Source organism: Ciconia boyciana, chromosome 6 (assembly GCF_034638445.1).
Source record: "Ciconia boyciana chromosome 6, ASM3463844v1, whole genome shotgun sequence".
Taxonomy (NCBI): Eukaryota; Metazoa; Chordata; class Aves; order Ciconiiformes; family Ciconiidae; genus Ciconia; species Ciconia boyciana.
In genome coordinates, this window is record NC_132939.1 from 43,522,196 (window position 1) to 43,549,467 (window position 27,272).

The 27,272-nt window shown below is 39.0% G+C and overlaps 1 protein-coding gene across 4 annotated transcripts; it reads left to right on the forward strand.

The window, feature by feature from the left end:
- Positions 1 to 288: 288 nt before the first annotated feature.
- BRMS1L (BRMS1 like transcriptional repressor) lies at positions 289 to 26,939 on the forward strand. 4 transcript variants are annotated; one of them, XM_072865151.1, is made up of 11 exons: positions 289 to 451; positions 885 to 1,226; positions 9,418 to 9,508; positions 12,591 to 12,718; positions 15,493 to 15,572; positions 18,261 to 18,357; positions 18,766 to 18,849; positions 21,051 to 21,115; positions 22,617 to 22,656; positions 23,558 to 23,684; positions 25,381 to 26,939. In XM_072865151.1, the coding sequence occupies exons 3-11, from the start codon at positions 9,420 to 9,422 to the stop codon at positions 25,502 to 25,504; spliced, it is 834 nt and encodes a 277-aa protein (XP_072721252.1). In that variant the 5' UTR covers positions 289 to 451; positions 885 to 1,226; positions 9,418 to 9,419; the 3' UTR covers positions 25,505 to 26,939. The 4 variants fall into 4 exon arrangements, with proteins under 4 accessions (XP_072721252.1, XP_072721253.1, XP_072721251.1 ...); XM_072865152.1 differs by lacking the exon at positions 885 to 1,226; XM_072865150.1 differs by lacking the exon at positions 289 to 451 and having other exon boundaries at positions 491 to 1,226.
- Positions 26,940 to 27,272: the final 333 nt, after the last annotated feature.

Sequence of the window (27,272 nt, forward strand, 5' to 3'; positions counted from 1 at the left end):
GCAGATTTTGGGGTCCCGCAAAGTTGTTTCTAAACAGGGAGAAACCTGAGGACGAGGTCAGTTGCTGTTGCTCTATTAAACAACCGGAGACACTAAAACCCCCGGGCCGGGGCCCCGCCGCGCTCCCACCGCCCCCCCACCGCCCCCGCTGCTCGGGGCAGCCCGGGCGCCCCCGACCCCGGGCGGCCGCTGCCCCCTGGCGGCGGCGGCGCGCACGGCCCCGCGCCCGCCCGCGCGGAGCATGCGCCGGGTGCGGAGCATGCGCGGCCACCTCCGCCGGCAGCCCGCCTTGCCGTTCCCCTTCGCCTTCCCCCGGCGCTGCCGGCAGCGGGGGTCGCCCCTGAGGAGAGGCCCGATAGAGCGCTTGGGGGACGTGGAGGCAGGAGAAGGAAACATGTCTTCGGCAACTACAGCTGCCTGCTCCTGCGGATCTAGGAAAGGACTCATTCCTGTGCGTACTGCAGTTCTGTCAGAAATCATAGGTGTTTCCTATCATATACTTTAAATTATAAAAATTGCGATGGGTGTGGAGAAAGCATGCCAGGTTCTGCTGGGTCCCCAGCTGCCTGCAAAGCCAGAGACAACAGAAACAGAAGGGATGGGGTTTGCACGGTGAAGGTCAGGAGGTGGTTAATTTTGTCCAATATTTCTCTCTTTGTGCTCTTGGAGAAGAGGTGGCACACCTACATACACTCCTCTGGGTGGAGATACAGGGAAATCAATTGCTTTGGATGTACAGAGATGTGGGAGAAAAGAAGCGACTAACGTACAGCGATGGTTATTGTGGGCGAGGTGGGCAGCTATTGCCATGGAGGTAGAAGTCCATGGGGAAGCTCGGAAGCTACTAACTGCCTCCCAATATAACCTGCATAACATCCTTCCAGACTGCAGAGGGTGACTAAACCTGGATCTCTCAAGATGAAGAACTGCTACTGCCAGGCAAATACAACTTTAACTTTATTGGAGCGGCACATCACATCACTGAGACACACAGTGCTTCTCTACTGCTCCTTCACCTGGCCCAGACTTCAGAAGTGAGCCTGTGCTGTACAAGCAAGCTCACCTTCACCCCACAGATACTGCCCACGCTTGCCTGCAGGCCACAACCGACTTTGTATTTCATGACTCTTGAGGATCCCTGCCAGACTTTCCTGTGCATGCATATGTCCTAAAGGGAAGCTAATCAGTCCCTCATAGCAAGGGGACAGCTGGGACAGCTTGCTCCAGTAAGCATCGTTTGTATTCAGTACATCTTATGTAGCAGAATTAACAGCAATTGGCAAATGAACAGAAAAGTACCAATACTCAAAGCCAAAAAAACCTATCCCAACCCTGCACAAATTGCAGCCTATCCGTTTAGTCCCTTCTCATGTCTGCTCTCAGTGGTTGCTGTCAGCTTTACGGGACCAAGCTAAGTCTGATTTAATTTAAAGCATATCACAGAATGTGAAACTGGGGAAGAAACAGGTTCTGGTGGGGAGGTCGCTATTCACAGGGCCCTCTGTCCTCTGGAGCCCAAGGGGAAAGGTGAGAGGGAGGCAGCGAGCCGCAAGGGATGCCTTGCGAGGATGCAAAGCTCCTGGGCAGCAGTGTGGGTGCAGGGTTGCCAGGCGGACAGCGCGGGCAGACGTGAGGCCTTCACTGCTCCGGCAGGGAATGGCAACGGTCGAACCCCCGGCCTCGCAGGCCCACTTCCCCGCCCGGGCCACCTGTGGGAGAAGCGGGCAGGTGTGAAGCACACCTAACTCTGCCTGACCGCGATGGAGCCTCCCAGTGACGAGCAGTCCCGTGAGCGCCCCGGGACGGGGAAGGGGGCGCGGGAAGCCCTCGCTCCCCGCCTGGCCCCTCACGATGCCCCACGGCCGCGGAGCCTCCCTCATCCCCCACGCCGCTCCCGGCGGACGACAATTCCCAGAATGCTCCGCGCGCGGGCTAAGGTAGTCTGCTGGCAGGACTCGGCCAATGGGAGGGCGCGGAGGGCGCCGGGCGGAGTAGGCTGCGCAGGCGGGGAGGGGCGGGGCGGAGCGGAGCGGAGGGGCCGGCGGCAGCGGCGGAGCGGCGGCGGGAAGGGCTGTTCCAGGGCTCGGCGGCGGCGGGACGATGCCGGTCCATTCCCGGGAGAAGAAGGAGAACAACCATGATGAGATGGAGGTGGACTACGGGGAGAACGAGGGCAGCAGCTCGGAGGAGGAGGAGACCGAGAGCTCGTCCGTGTCCGAGGAGGGGGACAGCTCAGGTACCGCGGCCGCCCGCCGGGCAGCGCCTCTGAGGGGGGCGCCGCGGCGGTTCCCTCAGCGGCCGGCGCGCTGCCCCGGGGGAGAGACCCGTCCCGCCCCCCCCGGCTCCGGTGGCAGCCTGTGCCCACCCCCGCCGTGACCCCGCCCCCCCGCTGCTCCGGCCCGGCCCAGCCCGTGCTTCGGCCCCGCGGCTCCTCTTGGGGCCGCCGGCCGCGGGGGAGGGACGGGACGTGGCGGGGCGCATGGGCACGGAAGCCCCGCTTCGCCCCGAGCCGCCGGCTCCGGAGCTGGCTGGGACCTGGGCTTGGCGGGCCGGGCCGCTCCGTGTAGGTTCTGTGGGTGCTGGGCTTGAGTGTATGGCCCGCGGGGGGGGGGGGTGCTCGCTAAGGTCTGCACTTAAAGGCTTGGCATACATACATACATGCGTGCACACAAAATACAGGCATACGTGTGTGTACATATATATATGTATGTATTTCCTCGTATGCAAAATCGTGAATTTCAATCAGATGTTTTGAGGCCTGTCTTTGAGGGGTATTGGAAGCCCTGTTACTACCATTGGCCTCTTTGCAAAGCATTTCAGCCTTTACTCTGTTGAAGGTCCCTTCGTTTTTCTGTAGCTTCCTCTCTACTGTAGATTTTGAATGATATTAGTAGGTGAAATCCAGCTTTAAAAGGATTACTTTTTCTGTGCTCAATTTCTCCTGTGTTAGAAGAAGGTTATTATCTGCTCAAACTTCCCTTGTAATTACAAGGGGTAAATTATAAAATGGTCACTTACCGGAAAACGTACTGATCATCAGATGCATATATTGCTGCTCTGGAATCACCGGGGCTCCATAAGTAAGTAAGCTCCATAAGCAGGATGTTTGTCACTAGAAGGGCTAGCTGAAAAACAGTAGCTGTGCTCAGTCCTAGCTGTGGTCCTGACGTGTGTTTCTGGCAGCTTAAGTGATTTAGAGTGGTCTGCTGGGATCCTGTCCCATTCCTGTACTAGCACGTTAAGTTGTGGCATGAGTTCCGGGCTTGGCACAGTGGAAGGAGTGAGATGCCATGAACTAGGCAAATTAGGCAGCTGTGAAATTATATTTTTATATATGTTGGCTTGTGATTGATTTATCTGTGTGTGTTAAAGTCCTCAATGTACAGTTAATTCTTCATTTTTGTTGTTAAAGATCTGGGAGATCTTGAATGTTAAATCCTATGGCTTTTATATTCACACTGACTGATGCAGTTCAGGGAAAGCCCTGCTACGGTGGTTCCATGTGGACTTGTGGAGCTTGCCCTTGTCTGGGCTGTGCATGGGCTAGGAAGGTACTGGAGCCCCAGAGGTGTGGTACAGAGACAGCCAAGCTGACTCTGCAGAAGTAGAGTGAAGACTCTACTAGTGCTGGGGAAGTGTGGCTGCTATACTGGGAGAGAGTATAGTCACTCCCTTAGACCTTGATCTGAGTTATAATACTCACTCTGCACCAGAGTGGACCCCCCAGTAGAGGCCTTGGTTAATCCACAAATCCAGGTAATCTGCCCGTGGTTTATACAGAGCTTCCTGTGTTTTGTTTTGTTTTGTTTTCTTTTGCCCCTTATTCTCCCCCATGCCTTTGAGCTGGCAAGTATTACTGATTGAACCCCATTTTACAACTTAGGCTGCTGGTCCATGTCTGTCCACCGGGATCGAATTGCTGGCTGCCACTGTCCTGCCTCTCATCCTTACCCACCCTTCCTGCTACGCTGTGTTTCCCTGTCCCCTTTCTTGCACTGTCTTCAATACTTGTTGGGCCTTTGTATGCTAAGCTGTCAGAAAAATATCCCATTAAAAAGGTAGCTAGTGAAGAGTCTGATATGTAAATGGGAGGCACTGGGGACTATGTAAAACAGTGATTAGATAGACTGGAGCTCAATAGCAGCAGAAGTCATAAATTGCAATTTTGTGAGAATACGTAAACACCTCCAACTTAAATCAGTTAACTGGATACCTACATCTTTTTGTGAATTTGGGACTAATGATTTGACAGGTTTAGACAAGAGGTCCACTGGAGCAGGGAGTTCTTTAGTTCTGGGCTGTTCCCCCATCTGAGGGAAGATCTTGCTTCTCTTGTCTAATGCAATGCTACGCAGGAGATCTCTTCAGTGAACTGTGAACCACATCCAGGTATGGGCTTGAAAGAGTCAGAAAAATTATTATAAACATAGTGATTTTATTTGTGTCTGTATTAGCAACTGATTTGGCAAAATAAGAATAGAGAATAAGTAGTTCTGAGTAGATAGTGTTGAGGCCCCTACATCTCCAAAATAGTTTGGGTTGGTTGGAAGCTGCCTGAAGGACAAGAAATTGTTTCAAATCCTTGTGTTCTCCATAGATGTTGGAACGCATTTGATGAGTACCTGGAATGAAGCTTTGTGTTTAACTTGATAGGAAGAGAACTTGGTTTGTGTTCACCAAAACTGCTGCAAACTGCCCCAGTGCCTGATAAGCTGGATCAGTCATGGGACTGGCTTCAAAGCTAAGCTGTACTGAAACTTGAATGTGTGCACAGCTTTTATAAACATTTGGGCTGTTGTAGGTGGAGAGTTTATTGATACAATTACAGATCTGCTACCAAGGAAGGCTGATCAGTCTTTCCTTTCTCCCCTTCTCTCAAACCGATTCTGTTGAAAAACAAGGCCAGAAAAATGTGCTTAAACTGTCTTGGGTTGTTTTGATGAAACCTAAACTAGGCAGCATCCGTGTGTGCTGGTGGTTATGCTGGAAAAAAGGTGAACTTGAGTGAGGGTATCAGCGCAAGCAGCTAGAGGTAATAATGTTTTAAGTTGGAAAAGTATATCTGATTATGTCCTTGTTTGCACAGCAACATGCTCTGTTCCTTTCAGATGTGACTTATGAAAGCATGCTTCAATTCTTTTATTATCAGAATTGTACGTGGACTAAGAAGGGAATACTGTATTTTGGATAAGAAATTCATGGAGACAGCTTTTCAAGAAGTTCTGATATATGAAGTTTGTTATATCTTTCAGGGGAAAATGGAGAGAGTGTAAAGGAGGAATATACAAGCTTATTGGGCAGTAGGTGGGTGAGACAAGGTTGTGAAGGACTCCTTGATGAGGTCGAGGAGCAGCACTGCGACAATAACCACTACTTACTTAGCCCATCTTAGCCTTCCAGTTTGTATTGTAGCTAGATGCTGTGTGGGAATGCCTTTTCTTCATCTCCTATTCTAGCTAATCTGGATGTCTAAAAAAATGTCACTTTCTGTGTGAGAAAGGGAGCTTGGTATAACAGATGTAAACTTAACTCTTTCTCTCCTCCAACTCCCTGGCTCTGGTGAAGAGAGAATTGTCTCTGTTAGTTCCAGCTTTGAAATTTGCTTTTTTCCAAAACTTGCCTTTGCTCCCGTATGCAGTTGTGCTAATTGATATTTTTAAATAAACCTTTGAAGTTTACATGTCCTCAAAGACACTTTGGTTGATTTTTGTTGAAGGCAAACAATTCTGCTGTCTTGCCCTTGGTTTCTTCTGGGATTAGGGAGGAGAAAGGAGGAATTGTGTTTTAAGTGAATGTAGTCTGTGAATGTTTCTTTAAAACAATACAAGAAGCTCTCCAGATAATTTCTATTGCATTCCACAGAGAAATGCTTTTAAGGGAGCACTTAAAAAGCTATGATTACAGGAAATTACATGCTTGTCTCGGTGTCTTGACAAATATGAATGTACTCCATGGAAGCATATTGCTCCTACAGCATAAGATGATTAGCACCGCAAGAAATAAGTCTTAATTAAAATTAGTAATAATAAGAAAAAAACATTTTGAAGGAGAGGATTTTTTTTGTTAAATTTGTCATTTGCTTTACTTGCATTCAGTATTCTTTTTTTTTTTTTCCCCAGTAGATGCCTGAGAATATGGAAGGTGCGGTTAGAAGAAGCATAACTTGCCCTTGAGAGCTGGCACTGTTTCTATCCCGTTTCTTTTGACGCTATGTATTTAGTATAGGGTTTTTTATTGACCAGGACATAGAATAGCATATTAGGGATGAATAAAAAAGCCACAAGTTATGTTCACCACCCCAGATGAGAATTTGGCCATTTTTTAGAGCACTTTATATAGGCCACAGCTTATTAGAAAAAGCTATTTTAGGTGGTTACATTTTAAGTACCATGGGGTTTTTTGTCTTTAAACCAGGCTGCCCTAGTTACTGAGTTGGACTGCTTGAATATAGTAGGAAAAGAATGACTATGATTTTGAAAGTGTTTAAAAATACCCTAAATACTTTGTGCAGTATGAAACTTTATGGGAAATCTGAAGTGTTGAGACAGACACTATTAGCAAGTGTTTTAATATGAAATGAAGAGTTTTCCGCCTCCAGTGATGTAAATTTTCAACTGGAAAGCTATGAGATTTGATCCTAAAACCTCTTACTCTTTCAGTACTTCATATTCCCTACTCTGTATGTTGTTTAAGGCCATGGGGAAGAAGTTCCATAACTGGGGAATTAAAAGATATTTCAGGACTCTGAAAATCCTCATCAGTTTATGAATCTTACTGGAAGCAGAATAACGGTGAAATAATTGAAGAGTGGCTTAGCATGTGAATTGGCATTCAGTATGAATGATAGGTAGAATGTAGACTTCTAGGCAGAAAGTCAAAGGCTTTTGAGTGTATACATAGCTGAGGGGAGATTGGAGAGAGCTATGTGTTATTTCAATATCTACAAGAGAGTCAGCTGTGTCCTCGGATACCAATGCATTATAGTTTCCTTGCAATGCAAGGTTGAATGCAAGATGCAGTCCCCTTCCCCGCCAGCAGTGGGTGTTGCACTGATCCTCAGCCAGGGTTACAGTTCTAATCTGTTTTCTTTGATTTGTAGTCCCTAAACATAAACAAACAATAACATCCATGTTAATTTAAGGAAAAGCTTCTGAGTGAATTATTTACTAAAACATCCTTAGAACCAAAAGCATAGCTGAACACATCTGAAACACATATTTGAGTTTGAGAATAAAGTGGGAGAACTGTTGGGATCCCAGTGCTTGTTCCTGTCTGGCTTCACAGGGAGGTGCCTTCAAATTTTAAAGAAGCTTTATTTTTATAGCACACAAATGCTTTAGACAGCTCTTCGAGTAGTATGACTGCCACATTCCTTAAATTTGTCCAAGTTGAAAGTTGCCCAATCGATTTTGGCTTGAGTATTATGTCACGCAGCCAAATAAAACTTTGCTCTTTAATCTGATTTTCAGCCTTATTCTGGGATTCAGGATCTGCCTTACTTTTGAGAACAGTATTTTAAAATAAAATAGTATCGCTTAGCAGCGTGATACTCTCTTCTCCCACCCTCCCCAGTGTGCTAAGCATTCAATGTATTTTTTTGAAGTTCTGTCATTAGATTTTCTCGCTCTGCTTTCAAATACTTTAGGTTATATCATGTTTTAAAACTTTGTACACGCTGTCTTTTTTGTTTGTACCTACTGTAATGTGACAAACTGCAGTAGGTCTTTGATTTGGACTTGTAGGTACCATTGTAGGACAGATTAATGCTGCTCCACTGCCTCCTTGTTTTCATATCCAGGCAGAGAGGACTAGTGTAGTTTTTAGTCTTAAAAGCTTGTGATGATTTCAGGAAGAAGCTATGTGCAGAAAACTTCATACATTGAGAGGTCTGAGTGGAAGATGTGAGTTAATCAGATCCTCCACTGGCCCTGAAGCTGCTCCTTTCACCTCATCACCTTTGCAAATTGCCATACTCTTTTGCAAAACAATAAGGATGAAGACTTGCATGCTGCTTTCTGTAGTTGGTGTAGGAGGCAGCATAAAGCAGTCAGGCGTGTTGGTTGGAAAAATGTGAGTGAGGAAGAAGCAGAAGGCTCAAGAGTTGTTTATGGTCTAGAAGACTGAGTCTAGGCTGTCTCTGCTTGGTTCAGGATCCTACTTTGCCTTTCTGTCAGGAGTTAGGATTTTTCTTGACAGAGTAACTGCTTAGATGGATATGGCCTCCTTAGGACAGCCCCTTCTGTCAAACAGCTGGCCTGTTTGCACCAGTTCAGCTCCAGTTCCTGACTGCGTGGCCATTCCTTCTTCTGCATGTCTTCTCCTACTGGTTGATAATTGGTCAGTTGTACCATAACTGTAGAGAGCTAATCCCTGGAGATACTGCTGCTATAAAGCAGTTTCAGGACATCTCTAACTTCTGAATATGGCTTAACAAAGCCTTTTTTTTTTTTTTTTCTGGAAAGGGTGGGATTAGAGTCAAGAATTTTGTAGGTTAGTTTTTCTGTTTTCTAGTCTAGGAAAAGGCAGTGGAAGTAACAACTGGTGTTTAGTAGCATCAGATGTCTCTATCGCAAGTGGCAAAATTTTTGGCCAAAAAGTGGGTATTTATTATACTTTACAGTTATGTTCACTAGGTAAATTAAGAAAAAAATTCAGGAATATAAATTAAAACAAAGATAGTGGAAAGAGTTTAACGTTAATTACTCTTGCTGTATAAAAGCATATAAAATCAAGTTTCTGCAAAATTGTAGACTTTGCAGGTTAAGAAGTGTTTTATTAGAAATGCAGTCATTTTAAATGGTCATTAAGATGAACTACAGATATTTCTACATTAATATTTCATCTTCAAAGAACTCTTCCAATTGAACAGGATGAAACCTGTTTTCAAAACCAAGTGTTACTTTTTTTTTAATGGGTACTAATAAAGCAAAACGTTGAATTTTTTATGACGAATGTAACATTGAACTGTGCTTGCTTTCCAGGGATTACTTTTGCTCATACTAACTCAGAATACACTTGAATTTTCAGTGGTGGCTAATAACTCTTCGTGCTTAATGGTGCCTTTCATCTGGTGTGATATACAATGTTTAGTTTTTCTGTTTCGTGCATTCTTAGGTACACTTTGCATTATCAGTCATGAAATTTAACCTCTTGAAGTCTTACAGTGATGTTGTTTCCTCTTTTGAGGAAGAAAAATTGCTGTTTATAGGGTTTCTTCTAGAATTAGATCTAAGTTTCTTACTTTTTAGTTTATACAGCAAGTGATTTCTCATATTCTGCTATAAGATAATAATATAATGGATAATCTATTCATGGCTAAAATTCAGGCTTGCTTCAAATTCACTAGAAACAAAATATCCCGTTTATTTGGTAATACATTACGTTCTTCAAAATAAATTGCCTTTTTTTAATTCTTAGAAATGGATGATGAGGACTGTGAAAGAAGAAGAATGGAGTGTTTAGATGAAATGTCCAATCTTGAAAAGCAATTTACAGACCTTAAAGATCAGTAAGTATTTTAACATTTAAGTGCCTCATTTGAGGATCCATTCCATGAGAATATTATGTGTGGCTGGTGTTTCTTGTCTTCCATATGTGTGGATGCTACTTTTGGAGAAGAATAAGGATTGGGAGCTCTGAAATTATTTGCAGGCAGTTGCTTTTATGTATTTATTTATTTTCTGTTTTGCTGTAAGAATGGTTTTGAAGTGTTGTTGCTGTGAAGGGCTGGTGTGGATCTATTGCATCAAAATCCTTAGCAGAACCAAGGAATTGTGATTTTAGGGAAATAGTAGATTTTATTTATTTATTTATTTACTCAAGACCTTTCTCACCCTTGTATATATGTGGGACAGACCCAAGTACTGTCTCTGCTAAGTAAGAAATTAGGGTTTTTTTGCAGGGTATTACAGCAGTTTTTATAGTTGGTACCAATGAAAGTTTCTTGTGGTTACTGCAAACCAGATACCAATACTAAAAAAAATTAAAATACTATTAGCTCTCTGCGTGTAGTTTGCCATAATATCTACATCAGTAGTAAAGACCTAGTAAGTAGAAGAGACAAAATTAATAGCCACAGTTATTCAAAAGTGAATCTCATTTGTATTAGAGCCAGTCTTTTGTATGTATTTTAAGTTGGCTTTTTTCACATGTGCCCAGACAAGCTAGATGCATTTGTTCCAATTTAAATCAGTGGTGATTTGGCAACTAACTTAATCAGGTACCTGACAAGTGAAACTTTGAGGAGACCTTGTCTGTTCTTGGGTGTGTGTTTTAATTGAAGATCTAGTCAGTTGCCATTACATTTCAGATGCGTGTTTATATTGTGAGATCTTTCTACTACAGAACTGAGACATACAACTTGCTTTGCCTAACAGGACACTGTGAGGCCTATCTAATAGGGTCTGTAAAGAATTGCCCAACAAGCAATTTCTTCCTGCAGTGTCTAGAGAAGACTGTTTGTCCTGCTGTTCTTTGGGCTGAGCATGGAGCAACCTGCGAAATGGAGCCAACTGATGAGTATTGGAGCCAGTCGGTACTGACTGGTTTGGCATTTGGAAAACTGCCAGCTTTTGACTTCATTCCTACTCTTCCATCTGTTGGGCAGCTTGGATGACTGAAAATGCTTTATGGAAACAAACCTTTAAGGAGTGAATATGAAGGAGGGTAGTCTTGGGAGGAAGGAAACAAGTATTTCAGGGGGTTTAGGGATTGCGAATGGTGTTTGGGAGGCGATAAAGCTGTGGTATATGAGGAGGAAGGCATTGTGTAGGCACTGGTTAGTTGAGAGATTGGGGTGTTTGTAGGGGCTGGAAGAGCTGTGATGGTGGGGATACTGGGAAAGGAGCATTAGAATGATGGAAGAAGGATTATAGGGAGGAGCAGTCATGAGTAGGGAGGTGATAAAGTTGGGAAAGAAGGAAAAGATGCATAAACAATGGGATGTTTAGTCACAACCAGTAGCAGAGATGATGAAGTGATTGCATCTGCCTCCTCTTCCTTTTCAGGGAAACTGAAGTTGGATGCTGTGAGATAAATAGAATTTACAGTGGTTGATAGGAGTTAACCATTTTAGGCAAATCACCATTTGAAAGTACTGAATAAATAGTTTTAGCCTATCAACTGCTGCATGGTACCAAGTGCTGGCAGCACCCGGTCCATAACTGCTTGCTCTGAGGTAGCTGGAACTTGGTGCTGTGTAATTAAATGTTAGTGACCCACCCAGTCACATGCGCTGTGCACTCGTCCTTATGTTCTAGCGAAATAATTCTGCTGTAGCTCTGTGTTAACCATCATGCGCATAGCATGATCATCAAGGATTGAGCCCAGCAAACTGGGTTTTGACCAGCTGCAGGCTGTGTCCGTTGACTGCAGGACAGACTGCGTGTATCATACTCTTAACAGTTTGCAGGTAAGAAGGAGGGGAGTGATCACTGACTATTGCTAGGTTAGGTACACACGCTTGAACTATGGAGTGGTCATCAAAGTAAAATGATGAGCAGACCAGTGGCAGATGAACAGGAAGTATTTCTCAAGGAGGTGTTGATGTATCGGTATACATGAACTTTCTCCTGTCTAATTCATTACTTAGCCTATGCACTTTAAACAAGTAAAAAAGCAGCGTCCCTGTCCCAAAGACATCTGTTATATATGTGTAAACAGATATAACAAAGATATGTTTACCTGTGTAAACAGATAACATTGGGTCTGTTCTTAACACATACAACAGAGTTTGTACATGTTTGCCTTAATTCTACAGCTTTTGATTGTGGGGTGCAAGGTGAAAAATGAGAACAGGAAAAGCTGGTTATATTGATGATTCTACCATTGAACACTATATTTGTCAGTTACAAAGAGTGGAGCTTTATTGTGATTGAAGTAATTGATGTTACATTAAATTCGTCAAAATGCAAGCAGATTTCTTCATTGTCTGCCAGTAAATATCAGCTTTTATAGAAGGAATGAATTTTAGGTAAAATAAAAATATTTTAAATACACTTCCTTTTGGCAGGAGCGGAAGATGTCAGTTACAAATTATCCCGTGATATTTGTGATAGTACGCGATATGTGGATATGAAATGAGGGTTGCTTCAATAAGAGCCTGCCTCTCTTTATGGTTTATGGTAGGGCGGGAGCAGATATGTGAACATGAAAGCGAATGGGCGTTTCTATCCACAAAATGTCTATCTTTCTCTCCCATGATGTAAGCCATGTTGTTCTTATGTGTTGTAGCACCCTTTCCTGTCCTCTTCCATGTTGATTCACCTCCTACTCCATCTTAATCCTATTAACAGCTGTGCGATTTTTTTTCTTCTTCCTTAGAGATAGAGGTACATTTAATTTTATCTTTACTTTCCACACTTCTGATTGTCTGCATGTGTTTTCCAGAAAGGCTTAATAGACATGAAGAATATTGTTCAAAAAGAAAATATGTATTGAAAAATTCAAATGGTAACAAATCTTAACTTTGCTTCAGTGGGTGTTCCGTAACATTAACAAAGAGATGCAAAATAGTTCTTTTAAAAATATTTTCTTCTAACTTGTGCTGCTTTTAAATAAAATACATATTTTTTCATTCCTATTATTTTAAGACTTTACAAAGAAAGATTAAGCCAAGTGGATGCAAAACTACAAGAGGTCATAGCCGGAAAAGCACCTGAATATTTGGAACCATTGGCAGCTTTACAAGAAAATATGCAAATCCGAACCAAGGTGGCAGGTAGGCATGTAAAATGAGCATTGCTGTTTCAACAGTATAAACTTGCTGTGCATTTTAAGGTCAATCTTCTTTTTTCTTTAGACTTGTTAAAGGAGTGTGTTTAAAAATAGAAATACTGTGGCACAGTTTTAAATGTAAAATATTTTTCAAGTCAAAATGAATAGGTTGCTTACCTCTTTGCACAAGTTGCCTGATAACATCACCCTAAAAATATGTCTTTTTTGTGTTTCATTTAATGGCTGCTTGTCTTTGTTTAGTAAGCACAAAATTACTGAATTAAAAACAGTAAGAATTTTTATTAGTCAGAAGATTTGGGATCAAGTCTGCACACTGGTCACTATTGAAATGAAGAGATGTGTAGGTGCTATCTCATGAAGTGCTTGCCAGATCATCTTAGACGATCATGTTTTTCCTGCTCTTCTAGTCTGTGTCTCTTCTTCTCTGCTCCCATCCTCCTGTTCCATCTGGGGAAGGAGGAAAATTCTTGTCCTTAGCAGCTTTTATCTAAGCTGCATTTTAATTATTAAAACTAATGCTTAGATAGGCTTTTATGCTCATAGAAGAAGCAGGCAAGAACTTTTATCTTCTTCCGGGATACAACCATATAGCCATATGGAATGGTGGTATTACAGGAAGAAAAAGTTCTGTACTTCCCTGTTGTGAATTCTTTTCATGTTATAGCTCAACTCCTTTAGGAGTAATTCAGCTGTTTAAGGGTTACCTAACACGGACTATCAGAGAGCCAAAAGGCAGACAGTCATGATCTCTGTAGCCAGAGAAACTATGCCAGTGTTTTTTCTAAGAAATTCAGCAGAAGCATGGTGCAGACAAACTGGAAAATGGCAAGCCTGATTATACTTTTCATAATACTAGTGCTACTTTAGTGCTACTCGATATGTCTTCATTGGTACTTTTGACTTCAGGCTATGAAGAGAATTTGAAATCTTTTGGTCTATTGTATTTCTTTCCCTCCTGGTCTTCTCCATAATGCCTTTCCTCAGCTCATGACCCAGAATTTCTGGGTTTTAAGATCTTAACCCACATTTACTTGACTAGTCCTCGGTAGCCCACTTGGGCTTTGCAGAAGGTTTGCAGGTGAACTTGCAGGAGGTTTGATATAAAAGCAACCTTAATCCAGGCTTTTGATTTTCAGTTTTAAATGTGGCTGGCTGTCAGTGCTTTCATGTAGGTGGTATGGATAGGCAGAATATTACAGATTCTCCTGATTTGTCTTCAGCAGCACTGAAGATCCATGTTCCAGTGTAAAAAGAGCCCAGGGTAAAAACTGCGAAGTTTCCTTGAAGTTGAGACTAGAAATCAGAATTGGGTTTTTTTTCCCTTTTGTCCTCAACTGAATGAGATTGATAAAATTATTCCAGAGAAAGCAAGAAACTGCAGAACAGGCTTATTTGCTCTTACTGTTTGAGACCCTTGACAGAAGTGGGTAGTAGTGGGACTTGAGCTCCAGCAGGTAACCCCTAAGGACCTACTTCTACCTGAGAGAGGGGAGAAAGGGGTAGGGGAAAAAAAAGCTAAACTATGTTTAGCTAAACTATGGATGTAATTGCATCTGTGGTAGAAAAGAATCTTGTGTTCCTCTGGTCTTTAAGGCACGGAGCACTATCCACACAAAACGTGGAACTTGACTATTTCAGCAAGTCAGGAATACAACTGTTTCTTCTAGAAGTATTCATACCTATACTGCTTGATTTCAGGCAAATAAGCAGTGACTATAAATTGGTAGACCTAGATATGCCAGTCAGCCATAAATATTAAAGAAAAAAAAAAAGGCAAAAAAAAAAAAAGCCAGCATAACTTACTGATGTAAGAAAATAACATTTTGAATTGTAGATCAAAAGTGACTTCACAGTGGAAAGATGATTGACATAATACTTTGTGGTACGTTTTTCAGCGGAATTGCCAGTAACAGTATTGTTCCTCTTGTACTGTACTAATTTATAGTCAACTGAATTCTAAGGGAAGTTAGTTTTGTTCTAGTTTTGTTCTAGAGTTCTTCAGTTGCTAGACAGCACTGGCGTGTGTGCAAACTTAACTCATCAAGGTGGTAATCTGGAACAATTTAAGTATTTTGTATTGAATGCATTGAATATATTAAATCAAGTTCTATCTATACTTGCCAGGTTTCAGATACCTTTCAGATTTTTTTCAGCTGTCTGTTTAGTAGACACGTTTTCAGAAATGTATAAGAAATGCTTCTAATACTCAGAAGCAGTATCCTTTGTATCACAAGGTGGCTATTTCTAAGAATGGAGCAGAGTCGTCTTAATTGATGTGATTTATTAAGGTCATGCATTATAAAGTAAGCCTTATTCCAAATATTAATTTGTAAAAGCTTGTTCTTCAGTTTTCTAGCTATTTAAAAACCCCAAAACATTATTTAAAACACTAATTAGAAAATAGAAGAGGCCATTTAGTACTTCATGGATTTGAAAACTGATAATATCTAGGATAATTTGATCAGAAATATGAAACAGACCTATTTTGTAAAGTTATCATGACTGCTGGTGTAATTTTTTGACAGATAGGAGAAAAAATTAAAATAGCATTTATTTTTCTTCAGATCTTCAAAATTAAGGGATTACTTGTTCTTATTTTTCGTCTGTAAAGCAGCCAGCCACTGTAAGTGCCTAATATATTATATCTGTATTTTCCAGTATGTACACATTTTGAGACTTGCAGGCAGTCTTAAAGAGAATTCTGAAATCAGATATTAGCTAAAGAAAGTAATATTGCTGTAATTTGTCTGATTACAGGTATCTATAGAGAGCTTTGTCTGGAATCTGTGAAGAACAAGTATGAATGTGAAATTCAAGCCTCTCGACAGCACTGTGAGGTTGTGCCAGCTATTTTACATCAATAGCTAATCTCATCTAACTTTACTGTGTGTCATGCTTTCCAAGTTCAGTGCATGTTTTTATTATTGCTGTTTTTTGCTATTTGAATGCAATTGCCTTGTGATATTTAAGCCTGCATAAGAGGTTATTCAAAGCATATAAAAATTAGCTTTATATTAGTTTGACTTTGCATATAAGTATAGCTAAGTTTTCTTATTTTTCATTAACAGGTTCTTATTAATAGATTCCCACATGTTTGGTTTTTTTACCTTTGTTATAAAAAGATTACCAAGACAGTAACTAAAATATCTGACATAATTTTAGCAAAAAGCACCTTACATTTTAACAGCAGCAATAATAATAATGATGATGATGATGATGTCTTTTTAAGATGCTTTGGACAGCTAGTGATAGAGTTGTCATTTCAAAAGCAGTTACAGGAACAATATATTTCTCTCCTTGAATATAAACACTCCTGTTTAACCATCTAAATACTGGATACCATAGTACAAATACTCAAGTATGTGTATGTCCAATGCTGTAATGTAGCTGCTTAGATCCTGAGGTTTGCATCATAGTACTCTTCAGCCCCCCGTTACAGTTGCTTAAAGGTGTTTTCTTCTGAGTGGTTCACCATATTCCTGAAGTCCGTGGCTCCTACTATACCAATAAAGCAAGAATGTGCATGTGTACTTTTAAAAAAAATTCAATTTTTTTCATGCCTTGGGAAGGAACAAGGTATAATGAGGGACTACTCATTACTGACTGTCTTCGCTCCTGTGAGTACTCCTGAGGTTGAACAAAATCCTGTAAGACATGCAGGGTTTCTCATCCGTGATTGAATGATTTGCTTTGGCTATATATTATTCCCCTTTAAGGTGGTCCTTGTCCCTTGTTTTGCTATTATGTTTCTACTGTGAAACGTTCAGAACTCGAATATTCACCATCCAGTAAGGGTCTCTTGGGCGAAAAGCTCTTTAAAGTCAGCAGTGCTGCTTGTAGAATCGCTGTTGCACTGGAATATAACCATTCAGCAAGAATGCCTCTGATGCCTGTAACAGCTTTTCACACCTTATTTGTCACCAAGTGCTTGAAGCAAAACAGATGTCTAAACACAAATGCTATTTCATTTTAAAATGGAATTTTAAAATGGTCTTAGAACAGGTAACACTCATTTGGCATTTCAGGTATATGTAAGAGGCTTCTGCCTTTTCAATTCCACTGGGAAATTCTTTTATAATTAAGAGTTGAAAAATATATGAAAGGAGGTATTTGGAATTTAAATACTTTGTAACTTGAAGGGAATGGTAAACGTGACAGCCATTTAGTAGAACAGGGTTCTTTGTTTTCATCTATTCCTCAACTGCTTTGCGTCACTCCAGCATACTAGCTTGAACATTGGTAAAGGTAAGTTTCTGTTAGTATGCTGTGCTATGGACAGGAGCAGTTGAGGTGCAGACATCTGCTGACTTGGCTCTAGGGACTGCAGCTTCTGGCAGAGACATGGTAGCAAATAGCTAGATGCAGTGACTTGTGCTGCTTAAGCTGTTTTTTCAGTGAGTAAGTCCAAGCCCTCTGTTTTCCAGAGTTGTTAAAGATGTTGCTCAGTGAAAATGAACTTTAAAATGTAACAATCATCAGCCCTATTTCCTACTCATGTTTTAGGAAATGTGCAAGCTTATGAAAGAACAGTAAATTTATTTCCTTGAGGCTTGGAACTCAGCTTAATTCCAAGTTACTGGTTTAGAGAGTTTAGTGTTTTTTGATGCTGCCTTTAAAAGGGTAACTGATCTATATAGATATTGTGTAATTTTGGTATCAGTCTGATGTGGTGGACTATAACTGACAGCAGTTTACTACAAAGTTGATTTTCTTGTTCTGAAACACAGATGGAAGAGAGTGTAGACTGCACAAAACGCTGTATAAAGTTCACATCAGAGTGGTTTTGTTTGTCTTTGTATATAAAAAGTGCTAATGATAACATTGAAGGCATGTTAATCTATTTGGATCAGAAATTGCCTTTTAAAAGGACGAACTAGCTAAATTTTCTAAAGCAGTGCTTTAAAAGTAGTCACAGCTTTAAGGTAGACAATTTTGCTTTCACAACTATCTAGATTATTTTATGTGCTCAATAAAGTCTTTCTTGTTTGGGAAGGTATTTTTCAAATCTATGAAAATAGACAATTATAAATCCTGTGGTAATAGATGATAATCCTCTATAAATGACTGCAGGTTTATTAATATTGGAGGCAGCTTAATAAAAAGCTTTCCATGAAAACATTAGCTTTTCTGATTTGTAATGAAAGATGGCATAGAGGTCACTACTTTACAGTTATTCTTTGTGAATAAATCTTTGCTATCCAAAAGGAAAATACTGTATTTGTGTCAAAATACAAACAGTTATTCTGGAGATCTAGCTGCATGCTTTTATAGACTTAGTTATTCTTGGTACTGATATTTGATAACTATATTTACACTTATGCCAAGTGAGCGTGCTGTCTTTAAGGAGCTAGGATCTCATGCTAAGAAAGTGGATAGAGGGAAATGTCACATGCTTTATAGCTTCTGAAAAATTTTCACCTAAAGCTACTCTTACCTTTCTTCTGCTGAGGCTTTAAATTGTTGTCATATATATTTAGATGATAGAACTTAGTCATGTAAAAATGTGTAATTTCTTGCTTTTTTAGAGTGAAAAGCTTCTGTTGTATGATACTGTACAAAGTGAACTAGAAGAGAAGATTAGAAGACTTGAAGAAGACAGGCATAGCATTGACATTACCTCAGGTGGATGGAAATTCAAAGTTGTTGGGGTTTTTTTTATTTGTTTGTTGTTGCCTTTTTTTTAAAAAAAAAAAAAATCTTCTGGTAGCTACTGATTAGTTGACTGTACACATGGTATGTCTGGTGAGTTTCAGGTTATCCAGTGCAGTGCTATTCAGCTATAGACTTTGGGCGGTGGGTTGAATTTAAGCTTAAAACAAACTTTGGTCTAGTAATTGTCAGCATCCCTTGTGTGTTTTGAGAGTATTAATCTATGACTATGTAATCATGTAACACCTTCATTCTGTTCAGAAACAGCATCTCGCCAGAAAATGTGTTATTTTTCATTTTTGGACAATGTTTTCTGCTGTAAAAAGAGCTAAACATGTAAATGTTTCTGATTCATAGCATGTTCTTATTATGTCTTTTCAGAATTATGGAATGATGAGCTACAGTCCAGGAAGAAAAGGAAGGATCCATTTAGTCCAGATAAGAAGAAACCTGTTGTTGTATCAGATATCCTTTTACTGAAATCATTGTTCTTTCTAGTAATGTTTACTGTTTTATAGCTAGTCTTATTACATATGTCATTAATAACAAGTTGAAGTGATAATGCATTCTCAAAATTGATTTTTGCATGGCAGATGTTATTCTAATTCAGATTAGAGAAACCATGTTGACACATTCCATTATGAAAATTGAAATTAAGATTCTCTTGTCTAACTACTAGTTTCATATAGAGAATATTTCTAAAAGTTGATTTTTCGAACTCTTCAAAAAATAGAGCTACAAGGCAAAAGCACAAAAAAGTTAGGCATTATGTTTGCAAAGTATAACTTTGCTTGTGTAACTTCTCCTGTGTAGCTTTGCTTCTCATACTGGAACATCTCTACCTCAATTTATTAGTTCTTAACAATTCCATAGGCTTTAGAACCCTCTTTGATTATAAGTTTAAAATTCCAAGGATTGAGATGGTTGGGGATGGTGGTGTTTGTGGGTTTGGGGTTCCTGTAGAGTGAGTATAGTATTTAAGAATTTTGCATTGATGACTTCTTCATAGCTGTTGACAAGCATGCAGTGCACCTGAAACTTTTTAAGGTATAACAGCTAAAAGATGGTTATCATCTTTCTCCAGAGAAAGGAGATGCCTTTGCAAACTGAGTGTTCTCTCTACTCCTACCCCCAGCCTAACATTTCTATGGGATAGAGGTGTGACGGCTTAGAAGTTGCCAGGATCGTGGAGACTACCTGAAAGAGACCAACTTTTAAGTATTGACATTATATGGTATAAAGACCATTTTTTTATTGCTATGCTGCTGCAAAAAATCCTGCTACTTTCACAAGGTTTTGTAACGTTAGGAGAAGGTGGGAAGGAAGAAGTTTCTGAAAAAACTGTCATCACTAGGACACCCTCCTTCAGGATGGTTGATTTACTGGAGCACATCTCGGATGGATGATTTTTCCTAATAATAGCTGTTCTTCCATTAGGATGTGTCAAAAATTCAGTTTAGTAGAGGTGTTTTTTAACTAGTGCTTAAAAGCCAAGTGGTATTAATGAATGCAGGTACAAGTGGCTACATTAGTTTCTTAACTCCTTATAGCAATTCCATTCCCAGGTTGTGTGAAAGGGTATTTTCTTTAGCTCTCAGTCATCCTTGTCTTCAGGATGTCCTTATAAATAGCATCAGATTCTGTGAATTTTGAGCTACCTTGCCATTTTAGAATACAGTCCAAACACAAAATACTAACATAGTATTAGGTCTAAAACCCCAGCTATTTCAGGCAATTCATAAGGCTGAAAATCCTTTCAGTTGTGCAGTGAATTAATTTGCTCTTTTTGCTTATGATTTTAAAATAGTTGTGAACTTGTCAGTTTGTACAGATCTGTGTAAAGCAAATACCTAGAAATTTTACATGGCTTTTGATTTGTAATTCTTTGCTATTTAGAGGAAAGCAAATTTGAAAATGGCTAAAGATTCTTAAAATTTTAAATGGAATGTAAGTTAAAGCTCTCATATCCCATTTTAGGAGATTTAGTTTTTAAACATTCATAGCACCTTTTTCTAAACTTGTTTTTCAGAGGTGAAATGGGGAGAAACAAAGTAAAAACTGAAGACTGTTGTAATGGAATAGCTGTGCTATATGGAGTTTTGTTGTGAAGTTCACATATTGTTCTAATACACAATTTTTGCTTTACAGTTGATAGTTCAAGGAAAGGGCTTTGCCTTTCTACTTCCTGTTTTTTTGATATTTGATATTCAGAGATGTGGTGCTGTCTACACTTTCCTCTCAAAGAAATATGATGCAGAATACTGTAAAAATAATGATTTTATTAAAGCCGATACTAGTGTAGATGCTGATTTGCAGTGGTATATTGAAATTGCAGTGAATTTTAATTGTAATTTGTAGTATTGCAAACAGAATGATTTTTGGAACTCTTAGGGATGGAATGGTTGTATCACAATTGTTTATCTTATCCTCCTGTTGAACTCTAGTAGTCTGAATAGCTACATACTACTACTTATCTCTTTTAATAATTTTTAAAGTGTACTTCTAGGTTGCATAATTCAAAGTTGCATTTATTTTTGCTGAGGTTTCACTTCATGTAGGTATTTTTTGTGTGAGAGGTTGGCAAAACAGAGCTATTAATATCTTTCTACAGACATTAGAGTATTTTTATTATTGCTGTTTAAAAGAGTTTTCCCTAACTTTTCCACGCCCCTATATAGTTTATATGTTACAAGACCTTGATATACTTGAAGACTGGACAACGATAAGGAAGGTAAGGTGAAAAGATGAATGCCATTGGCTGTGGCTTTTGTATGGGTTCTCATCTAGTTCTTTTGCCTCTTAAAAATATGTAAATATGTTTCTTACATGATCAAAGCTCTAAACAGATTTTTATTTCTTCAGTAGTTAGCTAATCATTTCAGTTCAACCTATGTTATTGCTGCTTTCAGGCTATGTTATTGCTGCTTTTTCTGATTCTACCCAAATCATGCAGAGGAATCCAATAAAGTGGTGGAAGAGGTTATCTCTAAAATGGGTAGTCCATAATTTTCCATGATCAAGTGAGCCTAAAGCCTGTGTCAAGAGGATCTGCTTTCTCATAGTCTAGCATAATTAGGTAGAAACTATGATAGGATAGTTTGATAGGATTTTGTTTCAAATTAAGATTTTTAAAAATATATATCATATGGTATGTTTTCACATAGTAAATAGTTTATTTTATGAAGATTTCTGTGCTTTGACCTCTCCTTATACCTTTTTTTTAATAAAGTGAAACGCCGTGGTTTTCCCAGATTATAAGAGAATCAGGGTTTACAGGAAAAGAAATTTGTTTGACCAATTGATGTATTTGAAAAAATCCAGCTTTTAAGTGCAGAGTGCCTTTTTCAGATCTTTGTCATGTCATTAAAGTAACTTGCTGTAATGAAACGCTATCCTTGCCTTGTGCCTGCAGTCAGAAAATTTCCCCTAGTATCCTAGTGCTTCACAGCTTATGGCATAGCAAACTACTTATGTGAATTAAAAAACTTGGTGGGAAATAGCTTTGAGTCAGTTTCTGTCCTGCTTTATACTTGTACATATTTCCTAAACAAGAAGTAAAATGTGATGCCTATGTGAAAACTCATCCGACTTTTCCTATTGCATCAGAGGAACAGAAAAATCGCTTTCCCTCAGCTTTCCCTCAGTTTCTTTCCTGTAGTGTAACATGACTTTAAACAATAGCAACAAACCCAGAATCTACTGGGGATTTTGCCTTTTCTGGAAATAATTTAAAAAGACAAAAACCAAGCAAACAAACAAACAACCCCAAAAAACTTTTGGAGGTTTTTTTAAACCTCCTTTAATACTACATGTGATCTAGAGTTCGCGTGAGAGAAAATTTGTGAGCTTATGAGCATAACGTATAAATCAAAAGAGCAGGTTGTTCATATAGCATTTTGTTTTTCAGAATGAGTTAATGTCACTTTGTATTTTCTTGACATAATTACATAACAGCAATTTTAAGGGTTTAATTTAGAAAACCTCCTGAGTTATTTGAAATCAAAACTTAATAAAGAAGGTGATTTTTTTTTTCACCCTCAAAATGCTGTTTTATTTAGTTACCGAGTCACAATTGAACACACTTTTTTATTTTAGATTTGTTCTGATTGTGATTTTTGCATATAAAAGCAAGGATCCTGAGCTACGCTGCATATAATGTCACAATTAAAGCTGGCAGTTGAGAAAAAAAGACTATGCTTGCTGACTAACTACATTTTCTTTTGTGTTTCAAGGCAATGGCTACGCTGGGGCCACACAGAGTAAAGCCAGAACGTAAGTAAACATTGTCTGGTTTCACAAGACAGAACTTGCTGTGTGGAACGATGCAAACTGCATCTAGGCAGATCGTATTTATTTTAGCCCTGGTATAGTGATGGAGGATGGGCTGAGGTAGCTGGAAGATGTGGCTTTTGTCTTTCCCCTCTCTCAGGTGCTGATACTTGTAGCTCGATTGCTGATGATTGTGTTGACACCTGAATTCTAGGAAATTATTGACAAAAATTTAGACTTCTAAAAGTGGGTTACACCAATTAATATTAGCAAGCTATGCTAGTGTTTACACAAGATGAGGCAGGAAGCTGAGAGCATCTGGACCTTAGTGAGAGCATCTGGACCTTAGGGGTGCATTCTAAAGGATGCTGACATTCACTGCAAGCTACAGCACTGAAAAAGTAGAGTGATGGGAAAGGAGTGGTAACTGACATTTGGCACTAAGGTGAGGAGCACATTTATGCTAGGGAAAATCAAATACTTGGAGGTGGTAAGTAAGGAGGAGAAGGGAGAGGAGGCAAAAGCAGGTGGTGTGTTTCTTTAGTGATGTGTTACTACTTGCATGTTGTGGTAATGTGCTGATGAAGAGGTTTCAGGTTCTGCCATTTGAAGTCTTCTCTATATTGCATTACTTGATTTGTCAAAATTCATATCACAGAAGCTATCTTCCCCACAACCTTCATATCTATCTGAAAATGGAAATATAACTTTTGATTTATCTGACTGGAAATAAAAAGGTATCTTGCTTCCAATTTTCTTGCATTCTTGCAATTATTAAGAGAGAGGCTACTTTTGATAATGGAAAAAATGTGTATTCTATGTAAATAACTTGATGAAAGTGTATTTAAACATCTGACTGACTTCTGCCAAGTCAGTATTAAGTGACTTTTATTGATCATTTTAGCACCTGTCAAATTAGAAAAGCATCTACATAGTGCTAGATCTGAAGAAGGAAGACTCTATTATGATGGAGAGTGGTATGGACGTGGACAGACGATATGCATTGATAAGAAAGATGAATGTCCTACAAGGTAAAGATTACTCAGTTTATGCAGCTCTGTACATTCATGTTAAGCAATAGATAGGATGATGGCATTGAAGAATAAGGCTTATTTGGAAATACTGCCACCTCAGTAACATTTATTAGTTCACTTTGGAAGACAGGCATTATCAAAGAAGGTTGAGCGCTGGACTTCTGAGAGAGGCTAGTAAAGGTTGGACTTCACTGAAGGTATTGAGATGTTTGTCAAGTTAGTATCTCACTAACAATTTAAGCTCTTACTAGTTTCTGAATAGCCTTTGAGTAAGTTTTTTTTTTTAGTATCTTGGGATTTTGTTGCTTTGAGAATTTGATCTGTTGGCCCACCCAAAAATACTTAATTATGGAAAAACACTTTATACCATTAAAGGTAAGCTTTGTTTTCAGTTGATTAATGCTCTGAGTTGGAACTTTTTTTACATTATTTCCTTCTCTGAACAAAGGTTCTATCTGGGAATGGTCTAAATATTACAGTGCAAATTTGGTTGAATGTTTAAGATATCTGAATGTATTTTCTCTGTATGGATAATATTTGTAAATTCTAGAAGGTGGGTATATTTAAAACAATATTTAAAATTAAATGTATATCTTACCTTTTACTGAATGGGGCAAATCAGTCTAAGCGCAGTGTTGATTAAATATGCACAGCTACCCAGGAAAATTAACTTCATATAGCAGTAGTTTCCTGTAAAACTGGCTGTTTCTTTTCTTCCCTGTGTATGGTGACGGGGAACAGATTTTGGTGATTTTGGTGTTTGTTCAGGGCTGAAACAGGAAGGTATTTTAGTAAACTATATATTCTTTCTGAAATTTAAAACATTCTGATTTAGTTTAGCAGAACATAGCAGTTATACTGGGCCAAAAAAAGATCTTAGTATCCAGTATCTGATAAAAGCCTAAAGCTGATGCTTAACAGGACAAACATACAGTGTAACTTTCCCAGCCTTTCAAGATTTCAGCAACTTTTAGGGCTGAAGAGTTTCCTGGAGGGAGTTTTGTCACACTCAGTATGTGATAGATCTTTCTTCCATTAACTGTTTTAATCTCTAATTTTGAGCCTTTTTTTGTCATCAATTCTACTTGAGATTTTTTTTCCTAGGGGGTATGGGGAGGGGGTTGTGTGCACTTTTTGTATTAAGGTTTACTGCAATGAGCATAAAAGCAGGGTTCTTGTAAGAATGATTCCGTAAATCAGGCTTTGACTTTATTTCTTATGGTCTTGATATAATGACTAACAGTTGAATACTTGTTCTGCTTTAAATCTTGGGCTTCAATCTGTGCAACTTTTTTCCAAATACTTTGTATTCAAAGTAATCTCTGGGTATGTTTTCCAACAGATCTTTTTTACCATGGGTAGTCTATTGTTGTGTTTTCTATGGGTGACTATTGTTCTTTTAAACAACTGAAATATTTGTACGTGTTGAGGGTTTTCTCATAGGAGAAGAAAGTACAAAGATGGCTGAAAAATTAACTACCTTTTCTAAAGACACATGCAGTTACCACAGAATTCCGTTAAAACTATCCTTACAATGGAGCCAGTATCTTTTGGGCCTAGCATTTACAACTAATGCATATTTTCATTTACCTTGTGGAAATACAGCTGCAGTTTTGAGGTTATTTATTAGCTTAAGGTTTCTAAATTCTTCTTGTTTTTCTTCCCCTGACCCTTCTTCCCTCATTTTCTGTAGTGCCATAATTACAACAATTAACCATGATGAAGTTTGGTTTAAAAGACCCGATGGAAGCAAGTCCAAGCTGTATATTTCTCAGCTACAGAAAGGAAAATATTCAATAAAGCATAACCACAACTGACTGTTGCTAACCAGATACGAAACAAGTGGTATTGCCATGCTTGATGTGCCATGGGGTGAAAGTTGTATTTAATAGTGTTTTGTATTTCTTATAAATTTACAGCAGTATCTGATGTGTATTTGTAGTGCTGTATGTAAACTTCATATGGATGGCCTTCAGAAACCTAAGGATATTAAATCATGTTGACAGACATTTTACCTCTAAATTGGGTCCAGTGCCTAAAATATGAAGTATGCTCTTCAAGTATAATGTCTCAGAACTTCTCATATTTGTAAAATGAAAAAAAAAAAAGAAAACAATTTTTTTTTCCATTGGTGACCAGTTGGTGTGATAAAAATGATAACCATAATTACCAGCAACTCACTTTGTTTTCAGTGAACATGTCATGTTTCTCTTGTGGATGTAAATTTAGCCTGTTCAGCTGTTGCTTTTGAATAGATTGTAACATGCATAAGCATTATTTTATCCAAAGTGGACTGATTTATTAAAATTACTGCCCTCGACAGCTCTGCTAGTACTGACTGTGTTATATTTTGTAAGGTTTACTATATTGCTTGTAATGAGACAAAGCCCATATTTTGAGCTACGTTTTTTGAGGAGCACTTTTCTAGTTTAGGACCCTATTCCATAGTAAACAAATTGTTGGTGATTTTTTTCTTCCTCCACAGATTGCCAGCAAAATTTATGCATAAAGTAGACAGTGTTGCTCCAACCTGTGTTATATGTAGCCCACAAAGAACAACTGCGGGGATGGTTATGTAAATACTGTTGCATGCTCTGCTTGTTTGGTCCACAGTTGTATGAAATACTATGAATCTTTCTTTCAAAAGGAAAATATTTCCCCAGGAATCATATATCTGGGAAAATTTACACTGACTTTTTCACCAAACACTATTTTCCAAATTTCTGTACCCTACTTCATCTTATTGTACACCAGTTATTTTGTGCAGCTTAGAAAGCTGAATTTCTCTTAAATCTTACTGTTCAAGCCACAGAGAAAAGTCCCAAATCCTTGATGTTACTGTGATGTGCTTGGAGCATCTAGAATGATAGATGGGATTGCTGAAGAATTATTAATGCGTTGGTTATGTGCACTTTAATCTTCACTTATGATGGTTCTTTTTGGAGAAAGAAAGCATCCATTGATGATCACAGCAAATAAGTATTTTTATTGTAACATATAAATTTATTCCTATATTAATTGTCTCTTCTAGTGCAGGGTGGTAACTACTTTCCAAATGCCAAATCAGTTTCTGGTGAGTGATGCTTTTCTACAATTGTATGACATTATTAATCAAATGTACATAAAGTATCAATTGACATATTGGCTTTTAACAATATGAACTGTATGTATACAGTTGTTTGATAAACTTTTTGTAATAAAATATTCGTATTTTTTAACTTAGTGTATAAATAAATGACCTGTGGTAGTGGACATCTTTTATGTTGTTTTGCTCTTTGGTTTTCTCATCTTGTTGGAATTGCTGATATACCAAATGCTAAAGGGAAATCTATTTAAGTTTTCAGAAGGCCTAAATCTTTTTAAAGACCTTTGACTTGCACTTTTGTTCTTTTGAATTTGAGAGTTTGTATGTATAGATTTTGTTTGTTTGTTTTTTACAATTTTTGTTCTTTAATATTTTATGGAAAGCACTATTTTGTGCTGTTTAAAAATCAAATGTAAGCACTGTTAAGAACCTCTTAGCTATTGATGTGCTTGAAATAATTTGTATGTAGGGCACGCTGGGCACCCTAAATTTTTTCCATG